The 16,794-nt window shown below is 61.8% G+C and overlaps 1 protein-coding gene across 2 annotated transcripts; it reads right to left on the bottom strand.

Moving 5' to 3' along the window:
- Positions 1 to 549: 549 nt before the first annotated feature.
- On the bottom strand, positions 550 to 16,043 carry NPC1L1 (NPC1 like intracellular cholesterol transporter 1). Of its 2 annotated transcripts, XM_070424895.1 has the most exons (19): positions 15,828 to 16,043; positions 13,317 to 14,833; positions 11,870 to 11,970; positions 11,477 to 11,649; positions 11,217 to 11,345; positions 10,857 to 11,039; positions 10,258 to 10,372; positions 10,025 to 10,152; positions 9,522 to 9,659; positions 9,186 to 9,275; positions 4,387 to 4,577; positions 4,093 to 4,217; positions 3,423 to 3,549; positions 3,241 to 3,296; positions 2,694 to 2,844; positions 2,326 to 2,557; positions 2,046 to 2,159; positions 1,809 to 1,971; positions 550 to 1,696 (listed from the first exon to the last, which is right to left on the bottom strand). In XM_070424895.1, the coding sequence occupies exons 1-19, from the start codon at positions 15,879 to 15,881 to the stop codon at positions 1,512 to 1,514; spliced, it is 3,972 nt and encodes a 1,323-aa protein (XP_070280996.1). In that variant the 5' UTR covers positions 15,882 to 16,043; the 3' UTR covers positions 550 to 1,511. The 2 variants fall into 2 exon arrangements, with proteins under 2 accessions (XP_070280996.1, XP_070280995.1); XM_070424894.1 differs by having other exon boundaries at positions 10,857 to 11,345.
- Positions 16,044 to 16,794: the final 751 nt, after the last annotated feature.

Genomic DNA, 16,794 nt, shown 5'->3' with positions numbered 1-16,794 from the left:
CCCATTTAAAGGGATTCTACAGCACACCTGACCAGTCCTCCCAATTGTCAGGTCATCAAAGTCTGGCCCTGCCAGCAGGGCCCTGTGGTTGGGTGTCGACCTAGGAACCAGGAGGTCACAGTTTGATTCCCGGTCGGGAACATACCCAGGTTTCAGGTTGAATCCCTGATCGAGGCTCATCTGAGAGGCAACTGACTGATGTTTCTCTCTCTCAAATCAATGGATACATATCCTTGGGTGAGGAGTAGTAAATAATAATAAGGATTAATAGTAACAAGGAACACTCCGGTTGCCCGCCAGCAGTGGGTGCCTCCTTGCCCCAATGCACTTGCTTCTCTGGGTATCACCTCCCTCTCAGGCTTTCACAGAAAGCGAGCAGCTGTGGGTCCCTGCGCTAGCCAGGGCCTCCATGCCTCCCGGTTGGGAGAAGTTGCTCCCCGCTCCTGAAAGGGCACACGGTGACATGGCTGCCTTCTGGAAGGGGAAAGGGAAAACAAACTGAAATCTCCCCAAGTCACCCTCCCACACGTGCTGTGCCATTTACAAAAATTATCTCCTTTTTAAAACATTTTTATTGATTTTAGAACAGGAGAGGGAGTGAGAGATAGAGACAACAATGATGAGGAAGAATCATCGATCAGCTGCCTCCCGCACACCCCCTCCTGAGGATCGAGCCAGAAACCCGGGCATGTGCCCTGACCGGAAATCAAACCGCCACCTTCTGGTTCATCACCGGCTGGGCTACAAAAATTATCTTAAGTCCAGAGGCAACCAGAATAGGACATGAGACACAAAACTCCATTTGTGCTCAGCAGACATACTCTTCCTCCTGTGCACCGCACTGAGCAGGTGTGTCCTCGGCTGGTGCTTCTCCACAGAGGCTGAGATTGGGCTGGGTTGAGCTGCGCCAGCGCTCCAGGCCTGACCCCGGGAGCTCATAGCCTTGAAGACACACGGCAGCATTGACTGGCAGCAACCACCTTCACAATCGGTGGAGCTGGAGGCCACACTGAACGGCACTTTCCAGTGGGGCCAATCCATGACCAGCGTCCTTTCCGGGACACCCTCCCGGGTGAGGTGCAGTGCCCCCCCACCCCTCCCTGGCTGCCTGCAGGGTGGGTCCTGCTCTTGGTTCTCGGGGATACTGGACAGAGCTGAAGACTCACTGACACCAGGTGGGACTTTGTTTCACTGAAGGGGAGGTGGGTGGAAAGGGGCAGCTGTGGCCGAGTCTGAGTCGGGAACCAGGCCAGCCTGTCTGTGTCTGGACCCCAAGACCCAGGTCCCGGGAAGAAGGAGGCAAGCGTGTGCTGACCAAGGCTTGAATGACTTGGAGCCAGGGGCCCGCTGCCAGGGTGGAGGGTGCCTGGGCACCTGGTGGTCAGAGGGAGTCCCAATGTGAGCACCCCATAGGCAGGGCACCCCCTCCAGGACCTGGGGGAGGGGGAGGGAGGCAGGTCATGGTCCCCATGGGAACCCTCCCGGCCCCTGGAGCCTGCGCAGAGCTCTGCTCACTGGGGTGGAGGGTCACCGAAGCTGACCCCGCTCTCGGCAGGATGCTGGAAGCCGCGGTTGACGTAGGTGCCGTTGGCCCACCTCACCGGGAAGGAGTGCTTTTTGCAGGAGGCTGTCCTGGCCGCAGCCGCCTCCTCTGTCCGCCTCTGCTCCAACAGCAGAGCCATGTTGATGTCAGGCCCTGCAGAGGGACAGACAGAGGAGTGGTCACACGCCTTCCCCGCATGGGTGCTCCCATACTGCCTGGGGCTCCTCCCGGGGGGGGGGGGGCCTGCGGGAGGGGCCTCACGCACCCAGGTAGCTCAGGATGACCGGCAGGAAGACCAGGCCATGCAGCAGGCCCAGCAGAGTGATGAGGAGGTTGAGGCGGAAGAAGAAGATCTGGATGAGCTGGGCCTTCGCCAGGCCCAGGATGAGGATGCCGGGCAGGTTGGTCATGGCCACGCCGGCGAACACCTAGGGCCGCACACAGGTGTCAGGCTGGGCACGCAGCAGCTGGCGACAGGCCCTGCGGCCGCCTGCCTACTCACCGCACTGCCCATGGAGATGGTGGCCTCCTTGGCCCTCTCCAGCCGGGTGGGCTTGGTGCTGACCGCAAAGGAGCGGGTGATGTGGGACACGAACTCCACAGAGATGCCCACGGCCTGCGGGCAGAGAGGGGGCATCAGCCTCCAAGGGCCTGGGCGGGGTCTCCGCCAGGCCTGCGGGCAGAGAGGGGGCATCAGCCTCCACAGGGCCTGGGCGGGGTCTCCGCCAGGCCAGCGGGCAGAATGGAGAGCCTGAGAGAAGGGGCCCCGAGTCTGCGGTTACCGTGACCAGGTTGATGAGGGACACGGCGTTGTAGCTGATGCCCCACAGGGCCATGAAGCCCACGGTGTCCACCAGGATCATGATGATGGAGAAGAGGTTGATGAGGCCAGAGCGGAGGTCCATGCCCAGCAGCAGGCAGCAGACGGCAAAGGTGGGCACCAGGCAGAGGCTGAGCATGAAGAGCCCCTCCGGCACCACCGTCAGGTACTGCTCGTAGAACACGTTGGTGATCCTGGGGGTGCAGGCACTGTCACACGGCGCCCCAACGCCCACACCCTCCTCAGGAGGAGGGCACAGCTCAGCAGGGGTGAGGGGCGCCTTCCCCAGGTCCCTCCCTGCTGCCCACCGCCCGCCCGCCTGGGCCTCACGTGTAGGGGAAGACCTCGAAGGCCGGGTCGGTGCCCGGCACCTTCCGCAGGCCGGCGGTGATGTTGGCGGCCAGTGCCCGCGCTGCCCGCAGAGCCTCCGTGTAGTCCTGTGAGTTCTTCAGGGGCTTGTGGTAGGCCATGAAGCGCGAGGCTGGGGCCAGCCCGGGAGCGAAAGACAGAGGTCAGAGCCGGCTCCAGGCGCCCTCAGGACCCGGGGGGCTGGTTCAGGGCCCTGCTGCCACCGAGTTTGGGATTCGGAATAAACTTCGGGCAAAGGGCCTGCGGTTGGGTGTGGACCGGCCCTGCCTCTGATGGATGCAGCCACAGGGGTCTCCCGTGGACCCACATGTTGCTCTGAGGGTTTGGGGTGGGGAGGCAGAAGGTGAAGTGTGAGGTCGAGGATCTGAGTAACTGACAACCTCCAAGGGTGAGGCTAGAAGCTCCCATGAAGGAGGAAGGAGAGAGGATGTGGATGGAGGTGGTCCCGGAGGCCATGGCCCTGGAGCCGCTGACTCCCATCTTCCCCACCACGCCAGGCCACGCTTACCCAAAACCTGGCCGTCGTGGTCCAACTTCACGGAGGTGCTGTATGCTGCCAGGCCACTGGGGGGGGCAGATAAAGGCTTGGTTGGGGTCAAGGCTCCCCCAAGGCCCCCTCCCCGGCCCCTCCCCCACCCCCTCCCTGTACCACCCACTCCACGCCCCCCGCGGACCCCCACGCAGGCCTACCCTTTGGGACACTTGATGTTGGGTGGGTCGCTGAGGAACCAGGGGAGGTACTTGTGGAACTGGTCCACCGATGGCCGCACGGGGCCGAGGGTGAAACTCACACAGTTCTTCAAGCAGGCCAGCGAGTCTGCAGAGAGAGTGGGGGGTGAGGAGCGGCGCCCTCCAGCCGCTCTGTGCCCCTCATGCCCAGGCACCTGCCCCCTGCAGGCAGCAGCTGCCTGTGTGCCCAGGAGCACACTCCGTTCCCCTATAACTGGGGGGGGGGGGGGGGGGCGGGGGCTCTCTCCATCATGGAAACTGCCGACCCCTATGAAGGGGTGAGGAAGGGAAGTTTGGGGCAGAGAAACGGCCCATGGCCTACGGGGCCTCCCCACCTACAAACGCAGCTGCTCCAGGGCCGGGGCCGGGGCCACCTGGGCTCATTCCCCTCTCCAGCTGCGTGAGAACCGGCGTGCCCAGAGCGTGGGCACAGCTCAGGAGAGTGTGTGAGTGCCCAGTGTCCAGCTCCCTTGGGCTCGGGCACCCACACGTGTTCTGAGCCTGGGTCCCATCCCAACTGACCCTTTAGGAGGGTGTGAGGGGCTAAGGGAGTCTCCCCAGTTCTCTCCTTTCTCTCCCTCAGTTTCCCCAAGTTGTGGGGGCCATGAACCCCCAGAAGCCTCTCACTCACTGACAGTCGAGGGGCAGAACTGGTCCTTGTTGGGGCCAAAGGCATACAGGCGGCAGCAGGAGGACGGTGTCAGCCAGTCAATGAAGTCGTCCACCCAGGAGGAGGCGGGGATGGCCAGGTAAGACCTGGGGGTCGGGGGCCGAGCTCAGGGGGCAGGGCCAGAGGGCAAGTGGTGGGCCCTTCACATGGCCACACCCCCACACTGGGCCTCCCCAGGCACAGCAGCAGGATGGGACCAGGAAGGCAGGAAGGGGGGCCAGAGGGAGTGGGGGACACAGACAGGGGGACACTCACTGCTCGGGGAACTCGGTGGCGTACTGGATCTTCTGGGTTAAGGAGAAGCTCTCACAGCCGGCGCTGGAGCAGATGTTGTTCATGCCGGCCGTGCTGGAGAAGTTGTAGCCCCCGGTGGTGACGAAGTAGACCGGGGCCCCCACCTCAAAGTAGCGGTTCAGAAAGAGGAAATAGTCGAGCAGGTACGAGTCCTGGAAGGGAGGACAGTCCTGAGGCCCGGCCAGAGGCATCCCAGGGGCTCGCTCCCACTCCCACTCCCAGGGCACTCACAGAGGCCCCTGTGGGCAGATGAGGCCCCTGTGGGCACCATCAGACAGACCCCCCCACACACATCATAGGCGCCCCAGAAGGAGGCAGAAGGAGTATGTGCAGAAATAATGGCCAAAATTTCCCAAATTTGATGAAAGATAAAACATCCAAGAAGCTTCACAAACTCCAAGACCCTGTCCAGTGTGGCTCAGTTGGTCGGAGCGTCATTCCAAACTGCAAAGGTGGTGGGTCCAGCTCCTGGTCATGGCATACACCCAGGTTTTGGTTTCGATCCCGTCAGGGTGCGTGAGGGATCTCTTCCTCTCTCTCTCTCTCTCTCCTCTCTCTCTCTCTCCCCCCCTCTGTCTTCCTCCCTCCCTCCCTCTCTCTCTAAGAAATAACCAAAAAATTTTAATAAAATGAAATAACCCCAGAGACCCACACCAAGGCACATTGTGATCCAGCTGTTGAAAGGCAAAGACCAGGGATTTTGCAAGTAACAAGACAGAGGAGACGTGTGACGTACAAAGATCCTCGATGTCATTGTAAACACGCTGCTCATCAGAAACCTTGGAGGCCAGAGGGCAGCAGGTGTGTATGTTCAAAGTGCTGAAGGGAAAAGGACCGTCCATCCCGAATCCTCTTTCTCCCTTTGCCTCGTTGCCACAGAGAGAGCAAGAGGGGCCGCCGGCAGCTCTACTGGAGCACGAGGACACTCGGCCAGGCCCCGTTCTTGCCGCGTGTGCTCAACCCGCCGGGGTCTGGCCCGGACGTACGGCCTCCACTCGAGCCGCCAGTGTGTCCATCAGGACGCGACGGACGGGGCTTCATCGCTGGACTGAGTGAACTTCCATGAGTGCGTCGTTCAGGACATCCGCCTCATCACAGAATGCTACTCCTTTGTACGTAAAATAATTTAAAAACCCTCCAAATAAAAAATTAAAAAAGAATCCTCTTTCTAGCAAAACTGTTCTTCAAGAACGAGGGACCAACGGAGACACTCCCAGATCAACAAAAGCCCAGGACCTGCGCCCGAGACGCTGACGGGAGCCCTTCGGGTTGAAGCAAAGGCCATAGAAGGAACTAAAAGCCCCTGGAAAGGCAAACACAGCCGACCCTCGAACATGCAGGGGTTAGAGGTGCCCACCTTCCACCCAGTGAAAATCCCCAAAACTAACTACTAATAGTCCACCATTGACCAGAAGCCTTATCAATAACGCAGTGAATGAACACATATCCTGTGTGGTGCATGTGTTATATACTATATTCTTATACTAAAGTAAGCTGGAGAAAGGAAAATGCTATTAAGAAAGTCCTAAGGGCCCGGCCAGTGTGGCTCAGTGGTTGAGCGTTGACCTATGAACCAGGAGGTCACAGTTCAATTCCCTGTCAGGGCACATGCCTGGGTTGCCGACTCGATCCCCAGTAGGGGGTGTGCAGGAGGCAGCCGATCAATGATTCTCTCTCATCATTGATGTTTCCATCTCTCTCCCCCGCTCCCTTCCTCTCTGAAGTCAATAAAAAAAAAATTTTTTTTTAAAAGAAAGAATTGTGCATGTACTTAATGCTGCTGAAATGTACATTTAAAAAAAAAAGAACTGCCCTGGCTGGTTTGGTTCAGTGGATAGAGCGTCGGCCTGCGGACTGAAGGGTCCCAAGTTCGATTCCAGTCAAGGGCATGTACCTTGGTTGCTGGCAAATCTCCAGTAAGGGGTGTGCAGGAGGCAGCTGATCGATGTTTCTCCCTCATTGATGTTTCTAACTCTCTATTCCTCTCCCTTCCTCTCTGTAAAAAATCAATAAAATATATTTTTTTTAAAAAAAGAACTTTAAGACAGTCCCTCACAGGCCAGGCACTTCCTGGCCTCAGGGACTGAGCTCCGATGGAGCCCACCCAGCAAGGGCTCCCGCTGACCAGACCGTCTCCGGGGGCTGCCAAGGACTGCCAGCTGGTGTTTATCTTCCCTCCAGGCTGGGGATTAGCAGCTTTCGAGATAAGGCCGTTCTGAGCTAAACCGGCTGTGTTTGCACAGAACAGTGGAGTCAGCTCACCCCTGCCTCTTAGGTCCCAGGGGGGCTTCTCTTCCTCACAGGAAGTCACCGTTCGGACAGACCTCCTGGCCCCTTGCGATTCTCTTTCTGGGTCCGGGAATTGTCTGAGGCAGAAACGCTTCTTCTGTTATCTTGACAGTTTTTTAGGCCAAGCCTCTTTCTAAAAGGACCCGACCACCCCCTGCTGGCATGAACTTCTCCAGCTTTGGACCCTTCGCCTTCTTTTCGAGCTGCCGTGCGATGATTTGCTCTCCACGGCCAGTTGGAGTCCACGGGCCTTTCTCACAGCCACCCTGCAGCCCGGAAAGGCCCTCTTTTCAGACTGGGATGAAGGGTTTCACTAGGAGCGCGAGGTTTTCCCGCCGCAGGTGCAGCTGCAGCGACAGCCCCATAGACTCCCTTCTTGTTCCTCACCCTGGTCCCAACACTGTTCTCTTCCAAATAGTGAAATAGTGGCACCGACGCTGCAGCCCCTGGGACAGAGCGTCCGTGGAACCAGCCACAAACGGCTGCCCTTGTCCATCGACGGCGCATAGCAAGGACTCCAGCCTTTTCTTCCGACACCATGACGTCCCTCTGCTTCTTGGGAGCACGTCACACATCACGAGCGGCGCTTCAATACACCGAACCTGCTGACGTGCTCAGCCTGCTGCCCTAAACGTGCTCAAACACAAGATCCAAACACGGGCTGGGCACAGTGCACGGTGGAGCACTGGCTCTTCACCCTCATGCTCACTTGTCTGACCAGGAGCACACCACTGGCCCAGGAAAAGATCAAAATTCAAAATCTGAAGTACAGTTTCTACTGACTGCGTGTCATGTCACCTCCACACCACTGTAAGATGAACGATCTTAAGTCAGGACCGGTCTGTCTATTAAAAGGATGATACACCATGATCAAGTGGGATATATTCCCAGAAAATGCAAGGATGGTTCAATGCATGAAAATCAACCAATGTAATACACCACACTAATAGAATGAAAATAAAATCAGATGACCATCTCAATTGACATAGAAAAAGCGTTTCACAAAACCCCAAATCCTTTTATGATTAAGAAAACAAACAAGCAAACAAGACTCAGGGCCCTGGCCGGGTAGCTCAGTTAGTTAGAGCATCATCCCGATACACCAAGGTCATGGGCTTAATCCCTGGTCAGGACACACAGGCAATCAACCAATGCCTCGTGATGTGTGACGTGCTCCCAAGAAGCAGGAACGACAAATGGATGTTTCTCTCTGTCTGTCTCTCGCTCTTCCTCTCTCGCTCTAAAATTAATCAATTAAAGAAAAACTCAGCAAAGTAGAAATACAGGAAAATTTCTCAACATGATAAAGGCCATATGAAAACCCCACAGCTAATAGCATACTCAACAGTGACGAACTGAAAGTGTTTCCTCTAAGATTAGGAACAAGACCAGGGTGCCCATGGGCACCACAGTCATTCAACGGAGTACTTGAAGCTGCAGAGCGAACAGGCAAGAAAAAGGAATAAAAGGCACCCAAACCGGAAAGGAAGAAGTAACAAATCTCTGTTCATAGATGACAAAACCTAGAATTCCACTAAAAACCTGTTGGAATGAATAACAGGTTCAGCAAAGTTGCAGGATAGAAAACCAACAGGCAAAACTCAGCTGCATTTATTTCATGAACAATGAATAATTTAAAAAAGAAACCCGACCTGATTCAAAAATGGGCAAAAGACTTGAATAGACAATTCTCCAAAAAAGATACATAAAAAGAAAGTCGACATCATTAGTCATTAGTGAAATACAGGTACAAACTACAATGAGCTACCACCTCACACCAGTCAGCATAGCTACTATCAAAAAAGAGGGGCGGGGGGCGGACAGAGCACAGTAAGTGCTGGCCAGAATGTGGAAAAATTGGAACCCTTTGCGCTGTTGGTGGGAATGTAAATCGGTGCAACCGCTAGGGAAGTAGATGGGAGAACCCTCAACAACTTAAAACAGAACTCCTGTACCCACAAGCCCACCTCTGGGTGTTTACCCGAAAGAATGGAAAGCAGGGACTCATCTGGACATTTGCGTTCGTAGCAGCGTTATTCACAACAGCTAAGACAGGAGAACCCAAGTCTGCATCGACGGATGAACGGCTGAACAAGGTGTGAGATGCATATGTGAATGTGTGTGTGCACAGATATTATTGGCTTAAAAGGAAGGAAATGCTGACACCTGGCACAACACGGGTGAATCGTGAGGACATGACGCTGAGTGAAATCAGCCGTGACGAAAGGAGAACTAGTGTATGATTCCACTCACATGAGGTCCCTAAATCGGAGACAGAAGATGGAATGGCGGTGCCAGGGCTGGAGGGAGAGCGGGGACGTGAGTGGTGCCTGAGGACCCCATGTCCGTTTTTCCAGACGAAGTCTCTCCCCACTCACTCTGGAAGGGTCCTGCACCCCGACTGCACAGGCTGCCCCGCTGGCCGTGTCCGGACCCCCCACCCCGAGGCCCGGGGCCCGTGCACAGCTCACCTTGGGCAGGGCCAGCTCCTGGTCCAGCCCCACGCTGATGTGGCACATGAAGTAGAGGCCCACCCCAAACAGGGCCAGGAACAGCAGCACCTGAGGAGGGAACCACGTGAGTCACCGGGCACAGGCCCCCCGCTCTCCCGACCTGGGGCTGGCTGGCTGCTCTCAGAGGCATCCCAGCTGAACCCTGAGTCCCGCTGCCACCCCACCCCGGGCTTCCATGCCCGCGCCCCGACCTGAGTGAGCTCTCCACGGCCAACGACCGGAAGTGAGGGTCGGGCTGAGCAGCCCCCGCCCTGCCTGGGGGTGAGGACCCAGCTGCCCGCCCGCCCCACTCACCACAACCACGCGGGTGACCCGGTGCAGCAGGAAGGGGGCGTAGACCTTGCGGAAGAACCGGAGCAGGTGCCCCTCACGCTGGCTGGGAGCGGGCAGCTCCTGGGCGCGCAGGCAGCAGCAGACGTCCAGCCGGGAGCCCTGTGGAGGCAGCCGTCCCAGGTGTTCCCCAGCAGCCCGGCCGCCACCCTCCCTCCTGGCCGCACAGGCCAGCGAGGGCACTGCCCGCGGCTCTTCCCCCGGGGCCGCCACCCTCCCTCCCGGCTGCGTCCCTGTGCGCTCTGTGTGCAGAGGCAGCTCTCAGCACCGAGACCCTGACCCACATGCACTTTGGGAAGTTTGATCCACGTCCCCAAAACGACCAAAACAAAATTGCTTTTCTGTGGGACGGGACGACGAAGCCCGCACGTTTCCCACAGCGTCCCTGCCCCAAGCCCACTCTGAGCCTCTCTACAAAGTGAAGGGCGCCCCCCACCCCATCCAGAACGGGCGAGCGGGTCCCCTACCTCCTGCCTCCTGCTGTCGAGGGACACCAGGGCCACGAAGGCCGACATCTGCAGCAGGAAGTCCAGGATCAGGGCGAGGCCAGAGGTCAGCGCAAAGGTCCGCACGGCGGGCATGGGGGTCAGGGCCCCTGGGGGACAGAGGAGACTCAGGACACGGTGTCTGCTCACAGGTGCAGAGGGGCTGCCCGCACCCTGCTGTCCAGGCCGGGAAGTGGGGGGCAGGGGCTTCTCACCCAGGAAGAAGCAGACGGCCTCGGAGACGCTGCAGAGCAGCATGCTGGGCCCCACGCGGCCCAGTGCCCGGCCGATGTGCGCCTCCCGCCGCTCCCCAGGCCTCCGGGGCAGCCTCTGGCGAGGGGGGGACAGCAAGGACGGGGTCAAGGGCCGGCCAGTGGGTAGGCAGGTGCCCTGCCTCCTGTACAGCATCGTCCAGAGTCCCGGCTGAGCCTGAGGGACAGCCGGCTGACCTTCCCACCCCAGCTGATCCTGCCATCCCAGCCCCCCCTTCTCAGCCTGGCCCAGAGGGATGCAGGGTGTGTTTTGGGGTGTCCGTGGCATCCTTGGCCCAATGGCCATTGGGACCTCAACATCCACCAACAGCAGAGGCTAAATCAACTGACTCCCTCCCCTGGACGCTACCTGGTGCCCCCACGTGAGGCCTGATACCCTACAGAGGGCATCTGGGCGAGTGCAGGTGACAGGGTGGTATGTGGGTGACAGACCCACAGCAGGGCCTCTGCAGGAATGAGGACAGCGTCAGGGAGGGAAGCCCTGGGAACCACACGGGGCATCTGGGGGTATCTGGGGGTGTCGGGCAGGGCGCCCCACTCACCTGGTACTCCAGGACGAAGATGAAGATGTTGTCCGCCCCCACGGCCAGCACCAGGAAAGGCACCACTTGCAGGACCACCAGGGAGGAAGGGACGCTCAGGTAGGCGAAGAAGCCCATGGCGGCCATCACAGCGCCCAGCACCACGGCCACCCCGCCCAGGCCCAGCGTGACCTTGGCGTCCACCTGCGAAGGGATGGGGTCAGCCTCCTGTGCAGGGCTGGCGATGGGCCCCCGTGGGTGCTGGGGGAGCGCACCACCCCTGGGGAGCCTCGGGGGGTGTCCCCTGCAGCCAGACGTCTGGTTGGAAGGTATTGATGCCCTCCTGCGCCCCCCCACGCCCCTCCCCGCGCCCCCCCTCACCAGCATGCGGCGCCAGCTGGTGTAGCTGCCCAGGGCCAGGGAGATGTACAGGAAGATGACCAGGTAGCTGATGGCAAAGATGGGCAGGTCCTCGGCTGTGGTCCGGCTGATCTCGTCCTCCAGGGAGCGCTGTGGACACACCCACCAGCCCGCTGACCCTGGACCGCTGTGGGTCGGTCACTCAGGAAGAACCGGATGGGGCCACGGAAGCCCCCCCGAGCCCCCTGGGGTGTCCCCGAGCCGGGGACCCGCGGCCCTACCTCCGCCATGAAGGCGACCTGGAGTGTGCCGGCCATCTGCCGCTGGAAGGCGCGCATCTCCTCCAGGAAGGCCCCCTCCCAGAGCCGGGCCTGGGCCAGCCGGGGGTTGCCGGGAGGGTAGTTGTTGAGGGAGAAGGTCAGGATCAGGGCCTCGGCCGCCGAGTAGTCGTTCCCTGGGAGGAGACGAGCTCAGCCCCCTCCAGCTCACCTGCCCGCCCCACCTTCTCTCGGAGTCACTGTCCAACCCGCACCCACTTCCCTCTCAGCCGGAGCCTCTGAGCGGCGCTGGGAGAAGGTGGAGGAGGTGGAGGGCGGCGGGTCTACCCCCCACCCAGCTCCCACGGCAGTCACCCCCCATGCCACCCTCCTCGCCTCCCCAGGGGACCCACTTACCTTCGTAGCCCCCCACGGCGAGAAAAGGGAAGACGGGGGCCCCGTAGTCAGCCATGCAGCTCAGGGCCAGGGCCGTGCCATCCTTGAAGGTGAGCGGGGCGCTGGGGGGAGAGGAAGGACTTCCCAGGACCCACTCCCGCCCCTGCCCCGCCCCCGGCCCAGCGCCAGCCCGACCCCTGGTCAGAGCCGTGTCTCTGGCCCAGTGCAGTGTGAGCTCACACACCTCCCCCTCCAGACCTCCAGGCCCATCACCATCTCATCCCGGACGAGCCTCACACCTGCTCCCCTGGGTGGGGCCCAGACAATGCCCAATCCTGACCACCCCCAGAACCACACCGGCTCACACACCCTCAGCCCCTCCTCCCTCCAGGCCCCGGTGTATCTTTCTCTCCTGTGACAGTCTGCAGACCCGGCGACCTTGGGCCAGTCTCTAGGCCTTCAACAGCCCTTTCGGCCAGCGCATCACAGGTGCCTGAGCAGAGGGTCTGGGAGAGGGAGCCCGTGGTGCCCAGCTGTCCTGGGAGCAGGGGCTGCATGTGACTTTGAGCAGCTCTCCACCCGTCCCTGTCTCTCAAAGGAGGACAATCGGACCACCCACGAGTGGTTGTGAGCTTCCAGAATCAAAATAACGCCAGCGTGAAGGGGGGGACCGGGCCTGAGCTGCCCAGACCTGCAGCCAGGAGGCCCCGAGGCCCAGGTGCAGACCCTGGGGAGCAGCTCAAACGCGCGCGCCCTCCACGCAGGGGCCGAGGGTCTGCAAGGCCGGAACTGCTTTCCCGAGACCTCCACACCCTGTGCTGTTCGCCCTTTCACTCTTGAGTGTGCGAAGTACAACAGGCCACGGACGTGGCTTCTGCACCACATGGCAGCTCACAGTGAAGACCACAGGCCTGGCCGGGGGGCTGAGTGGATAGAGCGACGGCCTGCGGACTGAAGGGTCCCGGGTTCGATTCCGGTCAAGGGCACATGCCCAGGTTGTGGGCTCGATCCCTGATGATTCTCTCTCATCATTGATGTTTCTATCTCCCTCTCCCTTCCTCTCTGAAATCAATAAAAATACATATTTTTTAAAAATCAATGGAAACATATCCTCAGGGGAGGGTCAACGAAAAGAAGAGAAAACCACCGGCTGAAAGCGCAGTTGCCCAGAAAGGCCGCACCGCATGCCTCCTGCTCGCGAGGCGGACACCCTCTCTGCGCAGGACCCCACGCGGGGAGGCAGCCCCTGCACACAGGCAGGGCAAGGACGCTCCCTGCTCCCAGGAGCCCACGAGGCCACCTGCACGTCTTCCCGGCGAGCGGGTGGGACCCCACCAGGGACACACGGCCTGAGACCGAGACCCCGAGGAGCCATGCAGGCCTCTCGGTGGCGGACGGCCGCGCCTGGCCTGGTCCCTGGTCCTGGAGGCCGCACGCCCGGCCCCGCCTGTGGCCGCAGGGGACTCACTTGGCGCAGTAGAGGAAGTGATCCCTCCAGTCCACCTGGGCCGTCTGCCCCGTGAGCGTCTGGTTGGCGGTGAGCAGCAGGCGCGTGCGGTTGCTCTGGAAGTACTGCAGGAGGCTGTTGATGCAGCAGTCGGCGAGGCTGGCGTTGTTGGGGTTCAGGGGCGCGTAGCAGACGTCCCGCAGGGAGACGTTGCGCTGCTCCTGGGGCGACCACACCTGCAGGTGCCGCAGCCGCTCCTGCAGCTCCAGCAGCGCCAGCAGCAGGTCCGTGCCCAGCACCCCCCCGAAGGTCTTGGGCCCCAGCAGCAGGGAGTCGTACTGGTAGCTGGGCCGGCTGGGCGCCGTCAGGATCACCTGGTTGGTGCGGAAGAAGGGCCCAAAGTGCTGGTCGTGGAACGCCTTCTCCCGCCGGGCCTGGCTGTTGGGGGCCGACCACAGCTCCACGGGGTCTGTGGTCAGTTTCGTGAAGGCCAGCCCTCCGGCCAAGGCCGCCACCACGGCCGTGGACACCAGCAGGACGGTCCACGGCCAGGAGGCCACCCACGTGCCCCAGCCCTCGAAGCAGGCGCCGAGGAAGGTGTGGGTGGAGAGGCTGAGCGTGTTGGAGACGCTGGGGCCGGCCTTGGGGTCCCGGGTCCTGGAGAGCAGGCGGGTGCCCACGAGGAAGGCTGTGAGCAGGGCCAGGACGGAGCACAGGATGAGGATGAGGGCCAGCCCGCCCGCCAGGTGGCCCAGGCGGAAGGTGGCGTCCAGGGCCTCGGGCCGGGCGATGGCCGGGCAGGACGCCGCGCAGTCCTGGCAGGAGCAGGCGGCCGCCCCGCCCTGGGACTGGTTGCAGGGGGTGAGCTCCGCGTCCAGGGGCTGCATGGGGCTCCCTGCGGCCTGGTCGGGCTCCCACAGGTGGAAGGTGATGTCCAGCGGGGCCAGGCCGTTGCTCGTGTCGCCCTGGTAGTTGAGCCAGCGCTGGGCGTTGCAGAGGGCGGAGCCGTAGACCCCGCACATGGCGCCCACGGCCAGCGTGGCGGCCGCGGGGATGCGCACCCGGCTGCAGGAGTCGTAGGTCCGCTCGGCGAAGCTGCGCCGGTAGAAGGCCTCGTAGGCCACCACGGCCGGGGGCTGGCCGGCCCCCCGCACGACCACCCGCGTCACGTTGATGAAGGCGCTCTGGTCGGGGCTGCAGGTGTTGTGGCAGTGCAGGCTCACGAAGTTGTCCGCGCAGGCGGGGCAGCGGGTCAGCAGCGCCTTGGTGATGGCCAGGCTGTTCTCCAGCGACAGCAGCTGCTTCCGGGAGCAGCAGGCGAAGGTGGCGTCGGGGCCGGCGTAGAGGCGGGGGCAGATGCGCTGCAGCAGGGCCAGGTGGTCGCCCGTGAGGCGGGGGGCACGCGTGTTGTTCAGGCAGGACACGTTGGCCAGGCCCGCCAGGCTCCCCGACAGCTCGGGGTTCTTTCCGCACTCGTCGTAGAACGCGCAGTAGCCGGGCTGGTGGATGGGCGTGTACGGCTGGGCCTGGGCCTGGGCCTGGGGAGCAGGGCAGGCTCACCAGGGGTCCCGCACCCTCAGCCAGGGAGGCTGGGGACCTGGGCTTAGGAGGGATGCGAGGCCCGGTGGGGGGGGTGGCCATGGCAGCTACACACGGCTGGGAACTGGGGAGCCCTGGGGGTGCAGAGGCCTCCGGGTGGTGTCTGGGGGTGATGGGCTTTCATCAGGTCACTGAAGAGAGGGAGGTGAGCCCTGGCTGTGTGGCTCAGTGGTGAGCGTTGACCCATGAACCAGGAGGCACAGTACATTCCCGGTCGGGGCACAGGCCTGGGTTGTGGGCTTGATCCCCAGTGCGGGGTGTGCAGGAGGCAGCCGATCCATGATTCTCTCTCATTATTAACATTTCTCTCTCCCTCTCCCTTCCTCTCTGAAATAAATTAAAATATGTTTAAGAGAGAGAGAGAGAGGGAGGCAACCCAACAGACGTGCATGTGGCAAGGTCACAGGTCAGGGACGACTCTAGGGGGTCGAGTGGTGCCGGGCGCTGAGCACACGGGCACCATCACCAGTGCCATTGGCCACCACGGTGCCCACGCCGCAGGCCACACCGAAGGCAGCGGCCCCTGGGGCATCAGTGCCCGGCTTCCCTGCCCTCCCCTCCAGGGCCCGAGCCTGCACCCTCCTCCCAGGCCCACAGTGAGCGAGAAACAGCAGTAGCAGCTGCTAAGTCCACGGTGGGAGACTCAGAAGCCACCGCCCACCTCGGGCCAGGGCGTCCCCAGCAGCCCAGGATGGGAGGCCCCTGGTCACACCCAGGCCAGCGGCCCCTCCGCAGCCCTGTGTCCAAACAGCCCCGTGGCCTGGAGACGGGGCAGCCCAGGACCTCTGCCCACACCCCTCCTCCGGGCGCCTGGGATTCCCTGTCTGTCCAGAGACCGGATCCCCTAGGCCCAGGCCTCCCTGACTGTCACCAAGGACCCCCGTGCCCAGGACGAGGGGGGAGGCCCCAGCAGGGTGCCGGCGCCAGACTCACCGCCTGCAGGAGCAGCACCCAGAGCAGCCAGCCCCGCGGGCGGGCCTCTGCCATCCCGGCGCCAGGAAGGGGCGAGAGGGAACTGAGGACACGGACAGTCGGGCTCAGCGAAGGGCTGGGTTCAGGGGGCACCAGCAGGGCAGCCTCCTGCCAGGGACAGCCTGGCCTGATGGTGGGGGACCAATAGGGCCGCCCGGCACCCGCCAGGGCTCCCGGGTTAATGATCCACCGCCCGCCCCGCCCAGCTTGGCCCACTCTCTCGGGGGAGCGAGGGGACGGAGGTACAGGGTCTCCTGTCACCCCCTTCCCAACACCCCAGGCTGAGGGCTGAGGCAGCTGGGGACCCGCACAGCCCCACACTCGCGCCCCCACCCCCATGCGGCCCGGACCCCCATGGCCCCAGCCCCCCCTTGGGACCAGGCGGGCCCTGGCTGGACACACCCTTGCACTGTCATCCTTAGCAACTGTTGTTAATTAATATTAACAGCCCAATAACAGGGGACACTCGGGTGGCGTGATGCAGTGACATCGGTCTCCTCCTCTGGGCGGAAGGAGGGGTTTGCTGAGGGCCGACCGTGCCCCAGAAGTGGGAGCCACAGCCTCTCTGCCCCCACCCCCGGAGGCCAGGGTGTCGCTGGGAACCCCACCCGACAGGCTCCTCGCCCTCCGATAGGAATCTGCCTGCCGCCAGGATAGGCCGACCTTGGCCCCCGCGCCCGGGCGGAGCTTATCAGGCTGCCCAGGGAAGGTCCCTGTGGCCGCCTGCTGGAGGGAGCTGCAGGGACCTCCTGCCTCCCTCTGTTTTCTGGACCCTGGCCTGACCCGGACGGAGGGTCACCAAGTGCAAACACCTGTCCGGGAAGACAGGCAGGGGTGGGGATCAGGGGAGGGGGCGAGGCAGCCCTGAGTCTGCAGAGGAGCTTCAACAGCTGGGCCGGTGCAGGGACCGCCATCGGCACCTCCGGAC

This window comes from Myotis yumanensis, unplaced genomic scaffold (assembly GCF_028538775.1).
Source record: "Myotis yumanensis isolate MYYU_CA2020_CCGP unplaced genomic scaffold, mMyoYum1.0.hap1 SCAF_9, whole genome shotgun sequence".
NCBI classification, from domain to species: domain Eukaryota; kingdom Metazoa; phylum Chordata; class Mammalia; order Chiroptera; family Vespertilionidae; genus Myotis; species Myotis yumanensis.
The sequence above is the reverse complement of the archived record's forward strand: the minus strand, read 5'-3'. Positions and strand labels throughout refer to the sequence as shown.

Coding starts and splice junctions, on each gene's coding strand:
- NPC1L1 (XM_070424894.1), bottom strand. CDS start 15,881: ATGGCAGAGGCCCGCCCGCGGGGCTGGCTGCTCTGGGTGCTGCTCCTG. Junction 9,660..10,024: donor TCGACAGCAGGAGGCAGGAG/GTAGGGGACCCG, acceptor CTGCCTCCACAG/GGCTCCCGGCTGGACGTCTG. Junction 1,697..1,808: donor GGTCATCCTGAGCTACCTGG/GTGCGTGAGGCC, acceptor GTCCCTCTGCAG/GGCCTGACATCAACATGGCT.